The 7,205-nt window shown below is 27.4% G+C and overlaps 2 protein-coding genes across 4 annotated transcripts; one reads left to right on the top strand and one right to left on the bottom strand.

The window, feature by feature from the left end:
* Window positions 1–1,592: 1,592 nt before the first annotated feature.
* LOC100159451 (arfaptin-2) lies at window positions 1,593–5,816 on the bottom strand. Of its 3 annotated transcripts, none has more exons than XM_008186919.2 (7): window positions 5,701–5,816; window positions 4,235–4,442; window positions 4,009–4,176; window positions 3,834–3,943; window positions 3,265–3,476; window positions 2,249–2,423; window positions 1,593–2,088 (listed from the first exon to the last, which is right to left on the bottom strand). In XM_008186919.2, exons 2-7 carry the CDS (start codon window positions 4,398–4,400, stop codon window positions 1,930–1,932), a joined length of 990 nt encoding a protein of 329 aa, XP_008185141.1. In that variant the 5' UTR covers window positions 4,401–4,442; window positions 5,701–5,816; the 3' UTR covers window positions 1,593–1,929. The 3 variants fall into 3 exon arrangements, with proteins under 3 accessions (XP_008185141.1, XP_001945054.1, XP_016661615.1); XM_001945019.4 differs by having other exon boundaries at window positions 5,563–5,730; XM_016806126.1 differs by lacking the exon at window positions 5,701–5,816 and adding an exon at window positions 5,415–5,439.
* A 70-nt stretch (window positions 5,817–5,886) lies between these two features.
* Window positions 5,887–6,928, top strand: Tim9b (mitochondrial import inner membrane translocase subunit Tim9 B). Its single transcript, NM_001162644.2, has 3 exons — window positions 5,887–6,114; window positions 6,186–6,281; window positions 6,358–6,928. The coding sequence occupies exons 1-3, from the start codon at window positions 6,088–6,090 to the stop codon at window positions 6,562–6,564; spliced, it is 330 nt and encodes a 109-aa protein (NP_001156116.1). The 5' UTR covers window positions 5,887–6,087; the 3' UTR covers window positions 6,565–6,928.
* Window positions 6,929–7,205: the final 277 nt, after the last annotated feature.

The raw sequence follows: 7,205 nt of genomic DNA, 5'->3' as shown, positions 1-7,205 counted from the left end.
GGGTCCTCGTACGACCCCCCCCCCCCGTAAATACGCCACTACATTTCACACTCCAACAACCTTCAATAATTTATAGTAACTTTTACAAATATTTTTAAATATGTTACCGCTACGTTATTACTTAGTACATTCACTTTTAATATCATTTTTGCCTTAAGCTTACAATTCATAGGTAGGTACTTAAACTTAACCAGTTGTTTGTACCTTTGTATTCACGGGCTGACTTGACGGACCACCGCTTGCGGCTTAACGCAAGTAATTGTCAATGTGTCCGGTGTCCCGTCTTCTCTTGCCAAAATAATAGACTCAATTTTCACTTTGTAGCTTGGGTAGTATACTAGTATTACTTATTAGCTTTGTACATTTTTTTCTCTCATTCGAGTCGCTCATCTCACCAACAGCTCTCAGTTTGCGGCTTGTCCGATACAGTACCTACCTCTTTACGGCCTTTGCTGAGATGGTACGCAGTACGTCCTCCACGGGAGCGAACGATAATCTTTTTACAAAATATGATGGATAATTAAAGTTAATTTCCTACACGTGTTGCTAATATAAATGCACTATCGTATAATATAAGCACACGGCGTTATTGGCGGTTTTGTCATATTATCAGACGCCCAATGCCCATTCGGATACGATATTGCAAAAAATAATAATAATACATTTATTATTTTTACGCCGAATGCCATCTATTTTCCAAATGAGTTTTTAACTTTTATTTGTCCAAACTCATTAGACAAATTTAACTTAGATAAATCGAAAATTACAAAATAATGAAAATATGCATTACACACTGCAGACATCAATAAATCTGTAATTTTGTAAACCTATTAAAATATGCATTTATATGCAGTATTGACCAAGTATGCATAGTACAATTTTAAATATATTTAGTGTTATGGAGCATTTGTCTATGTGTTTTCTAAGCAAATAACTATTATAATTATAGAGATGAGAGTTATTATAGAAGAATCGCCCCCCAGCCCCCTGTCAAGCATACTCTTCTGTTTTTAACCGTTATAACTATACTATATCCGGGCTAAGAACGCACCAGATTTATGTAACAAAACCGGTTTAGCCCGTGGCCGCCTGGTGCATTCTTATTCTGGATAGAGTATATGTCAACATAATTTTACTCAGTGCATACCTTTTACTTCCTGGCTTCATTCATGTTGTCCCATAGACATTCTGGCTTCTCTTAGGGTCAAACAACTGTAGTAAAATTTTCATACTTGCAATTATAATTTTGCAAATTAAAAACCATACCTTTAAAATAATAAAAATGTAATACAAACTGCCATGTATCGATTTTTAGCGAACCATAAATATATATATATAATATATAATATTAGTAACTTATATATATCAAAAACATAATGTGTAAGTGAGGAACTCAAAGTACGACTCTATTATGATAACAAAAAAAGAACTATCCTATCCTATTAATCTTTTAGTGGGTTAATTTTGTTTTGGTTTTATTTTATTTTATATATCCATTGATGATTTATTAATGTTGTGAAATTTAAATACTTGATTGTAATGTTTGACGCTGAGTGTCATGCATAAATAAATTTGTAAGTATAAAAACAAAATCTGTAAATAACTTTCAGTCAACAAAAAGACTGGAAATTGATAATTTAATGATATTTAATAAACACATACTTATTTTTAAAGCTAAAAATAAATTAGCCAAAATACTAAGCAAACAAAACAAAACAGTGAATACAAAAAAAGTAATAACTATATAATCGATTCAGATAATAGTAGATAGTAGGTACACATGGTGTAAATTTACTTATGTCAAGCAAAAACAATAAAATAAAGAATGTTAATAAATTAGATCATCACAGTGTAAAATAAATAATTTTAAATTGAATTTATAATTTTAAAGTAACACAAAGAAATTTGTGAACCACTTTTTTAGTTAAATTATTTTTCTAACCACGATGCAGCTACTGAAGAAGCAGTAGGTGATTTAGGTTTCACATTGAATTGCTTTAAGGTGGTTTCGAGTGCTTGATGATTATTTGAAAAATATGCCAATGTTGCGTTATGAAACATCAAAAGTTGTTTATGCATTACTTTCACCTAAAACAGTAGATTAATGTAAAATATATTAATTTTTAAAACACAGAAAAGTGAAAATGTGCACTTCATGTTTTCATAATTTTAGTATGGTTTATATTATAATATGGAACTATTATTAATATTTAATACTAATTAGTATTATTTTAGGTAATATGCTTACTCTATTTTCATCAAGAAATTTCAACTTAACAATCACATCTGAACGTAATTTTTCAAATTCTTCTTTGTGCTGTTGATAATTTTGCTGAGCATCACCAACACGAACTGTATTAGAATCTGTTCTTGGCATTTGTGCTAACATTTCAAGATCTGAACGATAAGCATCATATTCAATTCTGAAAAACAATTAATATTTTGAATTTTCAAATGTGAAAATAATCAAAAAAATATATATTACTGGTTTGTTATTTTCCGGCACATGAAAATAATTGTATCACCTTGCCACCTATTATTGTCCCCATTTAATTTCACCCATCGCATACATTGTATAATATCGTTAAAAACGTATGTGATATTTTGCAGGTTCTATAGTCAATTATGTAATAATTGACCAATAAATTATTAATACCAATAGTGCCTATACTCTATAGCAGTGTTTCACAGACTGTGGGTCGTGAGTTAATTATTGGTGGGTTGCGAGAAATTTTTAAAATTATATAGAATCTAAGAAATGTATTCATTATAATTTATAAATCAATTAAGTAATAAGTTATAATAATAGTAATCAAATTTTATTTTTAGAACTAATTTTTAATCTCGTAAATAAACCATGTGGGTTGTGATGAATTTTCAGAGAGAAATTTGGGTCGCGGTCTTATAAATAACACTGCTCTATAGTAATAGTATAAATGTCTCAAGAACCATCAAATAAATATACTCGTCATGGAATAAGAACGTATTTCGTCACGCAGGAGGCGACCAGTTCCCCAGCCGCACCATTGTCATAGTTATAAACATATAATTATAATTATAAGCCTGTTTTCGTTTGCCACCCAGGTACGTTATTATTCCGTGGCAAGTATACATTAGTTTTTGATGAGTATTATGTGCAATATATCAATTATAAGGGAAACAAGAAGATAACATTGAAGAAGATAACAATTGTAGTGGCATGGAGATAAAAATATGTTCATATGCCAAGCAGAGCGATTAAAAACTAGTACAGTTTTTATTTACCTTGCACATTCATACTGTTTTATGGTAATTAATGTATCTTCAATAGTTTTATTACACAAAGTGTTGACTGATGAAACAAAAAAATTGAGCGCATTCAAAAGACTTTCTCCATTTTTTGATAAACATTTTTGAGTTTCTGAATTCTGCACAAATTCTTGTTGTAGTTCTGGTGATTTTTGGCCCAATTCAGCAAATGCTTCCCCAAGTGATTGCTTTATAGAAATAAAAATAAATTTATCAAAAAATTCACATAGTAAGAAAAATAATTTAGGAATTTAAAATTTTATGATTTTAAAAATATTAATTATAGTGATAATTTATTTATTCAGTCTATCTCACTAGTTTTAGTTTTGGTCTAAAATTATGACATTGCCCACCCCAAAATGTTAAGTTTTAGAAAGAAGTTGAAATGGTTTTAGTATACAATATACCATTATAACTATAAGTAATATTTTCTTAATTATAGTACTTATTCCTTATTTTTAATTAATTGCTTAGTTTTTTAATATTTTGTTAATATATTAGTTAGGCGGTTATATTAGGTGATACAATTTTCATCTAATTCTTACTTGGGTTAAAATAAAACATTGAAATTGTGTCGCCATGCTTTTAGCTAATTTCAAAATATTTCCATATTTTTTTTGTGTTTCTCTCAATTGCTCAATTTCAGTCTCCAATTCTAAAATGATTTAATTAAATATTTCTAACTTAAACATTTAAAGTACCAATAGTTTACAATAATACCTATATCAACTGTTTTAGATGATTTTCCCAGTTTTTCATTGATTAATTGTTTAGTACATTTATATGTTGATACACTCCAATTTTTAATAACATCAATTTTAGATGAAGGAAATTTTTGATGTGGAATTTCACCATTTTGGGTAGGGCTTGGTGTATAACCTCGAGGAGCTTAAAAAAAATTAAAAATTAACAAAAACATTGTTAATTGTAAAAAATTGTGACTTACCAGCGGTATTGGTAAGAGGCAATGAATTAGGAACATATGTTCTCGGTCTTAGAGGTCTTGCTTCAATTTCTGATCTTAATATTGCAGGATGCATATTATCCGTTTCTGCATTTCTGTTTATATATTCATGTACTGTAGGATCACCAGAGATAGTAATTCGTGACATTTTAATTACTGAATTGTTTTATTGATAATTTATCACAATTACCTAAAAACAATAATAATAATAACCATAGAAAAACTCTGTGATAGACAAATATTATTTTAATTTAATAAAGATGAATATTGAGACGCTCCATAGAGTAATAACACGGAATAGATGAAATTTCATCTATTCTGTGGTAATAATAGTTGAGACCATAAATTCATGGGCTATAATGATAAGTTTTAACTGATAACCATGAACAATAAACTATTAAACTAAAATATTATACATTATTATAATTATAATACACACAATTGAGTATATCGCAGTTTACACGATGACTCAATTATTTAGTATGTACTTAGATAATATGATTTTGTAGCACTACATACTAAAATTATATGATAGGTACTACCTATAGATATGGTGTATTGAGTGTAAATTAAAATTTGTGGAATGTGGTTAGTTATCCTTTACTATTTAATTGTAGTTAAAATTAATCATGATTTACAATATAATATGGGTTATATATTTAAATCTGGTTTAAATATTGTGCTGTCAAAATGGTTAATTCTAGTTTAAAGTAAATTAGACATAGATATGAAAAAGAGTACGAGTACACAGTATACACATGTCTTCCATAAACCAAGTCTATAAATAAAATACACAAATTAAAAACTAAAATGTACATCATAAAACTGACATTACAAAATTAATTGGGTATAAAAAATATTAACCCATTAAAAATAAATGTTTTAAATAAATAACAGCATAAATTAATTAAAAATATAGAATTCAAAAACATTAAACAATAAAAGGTAACCAATTTTTGAATAAAATATGTTTTGTTATTTTATTGTATAGATAATATTTTTTATAATTCTAAACTTTTAAGTTTAAATATATATTGAAAGTCAATTATTTCTAATAATATTAAACATGTAATTTGTTTGTTAATTTAGATAATAAAATACTGAATCCACCGAACATTTAAAATGTTTTTAAATTTTAATATACATTTAAACATCATCAAACCTTAAATATTTAGTGGTAACTACTAACTGATAATACTAAATCATAAGAGAATGAGACGGGTAAACTGTGTTTACATCACGATTAAAGATAGAAACACGTAAACTTTATACATACTTTTTTTTATAGAAAAATAAACAAACAAAATTACCTGCAAAATTAAGTGAATCGTACAGGTAGGAATACCTATCATCAAGCTATTCATTTTTTTTTTAATGATTATTAATGGTTCATCTTCAGTATTAGATTTAATACTATAATAGTATAATCAAGAACTAAAGTTACTTACCAATTTAAGGAAATGGAAAACTAGAAATGTAAAAATAATCAATTTTCCATCCAGATTTTCCAAATTGACAGTTGTGATGTTAGGAACAAACTAATATCGATTTAATTGAGAAGTTGATAACAAATAACTAAAAGTTACTAACGAAAAACACGAGTTTGATAATTATCAAAAAAATAAGAATTGATAAGTGATCTTTTAAATTTTCAATTCTGAAATAGCAAGGCGAAAGCCTTCGATCGATCGAAGTTAATACTTAATAGTTATACGTTTAAGTCCGATTTCGATTATTAACTTAAAGAAAATAGAATAATATGTTTTGGACTTAAAATAGTAAAAAGGAAACAATAAATTAACTTGTAAAAATAATATATATATCGGACATTTAAGATGGACGAAGAAGTTCAGTTAAAAAATGTACGTAATTAATTTCTGTAACTTTGATTCTTTAAATATTTTGTGTAATACCTATTTATGTTCGTTTTCAGATTAAAGAATTTTTACAAAACTATAACAAAATAACAGATGATTGTTTTTCGCAATGTGTCTATACATTATCACAAAGCAGGTTGACTGGTGAAGAGGTTAGCATAATATAATTGATAATTGTTGTTGTGATTAATTTGTATAGGTAATCTAAGATTATTTAAATATTTATAGGCATTATGTGCAAGTAATTGTGTCCAGAAATCTAAGTTTGTTGATCAAAAATGTATGCAAGCATTTATTGAGCATCAGCAACAATCAATGCAAAAATTTATTGAAGATTCGTCTCAAAAACAGGCCGAACAGGAAGCTGCTGTTGTAGACTCAAACATTTCAGATACCGAAAATAAAGAAATAGTTCAACAAGAATCGACGGAATGAAAATTAAATTGAAAACGTAACATTATGTAGGTTTAAAATCAAACAATTTAGTACTTGTAAATATAATATTATGATAATTGATTGAACTAAAAAATAAAATAAAAATTACTGTTCTACCAACACTGCTTTTACCAAATATGCAACCAATATTAAACAACCTTATCTTGACTAAGATTAAAAAAATGTATACCTATGTCTATACTCTATAACATACAAATTACAAGCCAAATGTAACAATAGCGATGTAATAGTATAAAGTGTGTCACAATGTTTTCCATTAGATTTGAGTCAACTTTATGTAACGTATAAAAATAATATTTTAGCTTGTGGTTAAATTAACAAAATAAATAAAATATATTTTAACTCTAGGGTCAGTTGTATCATCTCTGATTAAAGTTAACCTAAGTTTAAATGGCCGAATTTGTCCGGTCATAAAATCTGATATCAGCTCATTAAGCGTAATTGAAGTGTAACCGTAGACGGTACAACTGGCCTTTAAAATGCTAAATACTACAGTGGCGGTTCTAGGGTTTGATTTTTTGGAGAGGGGCATAATCATCACACATTTTTTTTTTACATTTGATATGTACCTATAATTTCGAAATATATTCAAATGATTCAAAATCATATAACCTACATTA

This window comes from Acyrthosiphon pisum, chromosome A2 (genome assembly GCF_005508785.2).
Source record: "Acyrthosiphon pisum isolate AL4f chromosome A2, pea_aphid_22Mar2018_4r6ur, whole genome shotgun sequence".
In the NCBI taxonomy this organism is placed as follows: domain Eukaryota; kingdom Metazoa; phylum Arthropoda; class Insecta; order Hemiptera; family Aphididae; genus Acyrthosiphon; species Acyrthosiphon pisum.
This window is presented reverse-complemented; position numbering and strand designations above follow the sequence as displayed.

Coding starts and splice junctions, on each gene's coding strand:
- Tim9b (NM_001162644.2), top strand. CDS start 6,088: ATGGACGAAGAAGTTCAGTTAAAAAAT. Junction 6,115..6,185: donor AAGAAGTTCAGTTAAAAAAT/GTACGTAATTAA, acceptor GTTCGTTTTCAG/ATTAAAGAATTTTTACAAAA. Junction 6,282..6,357: donor GCAGGTTGACTGGTGAAGAG/GTTAGCATAATA, acceptor AAATATTTATAG/GCATTATGTGCAAGTAATTG.
- LOC100159451 (XM_008186919.2), bottom strand. CDS start 4,400: ATGTCACGAATTACTATCTCTGGTGATCCTACAGTACATGAATATATA. Junction 2,424..3,264: donor AAACAGTATGAATGTGCAAG/GTAAATAAAAAC, acceptor ATTGTTTTTCAG/AATTGAATATGATGCTTATC. Junction 2,089..2,248: donor AATTTCTTGATGAAAATAGA/GTAAGCATATTA, acceptor CTACTGTTTTAG/GTGAAAGTAATGCATAAACA.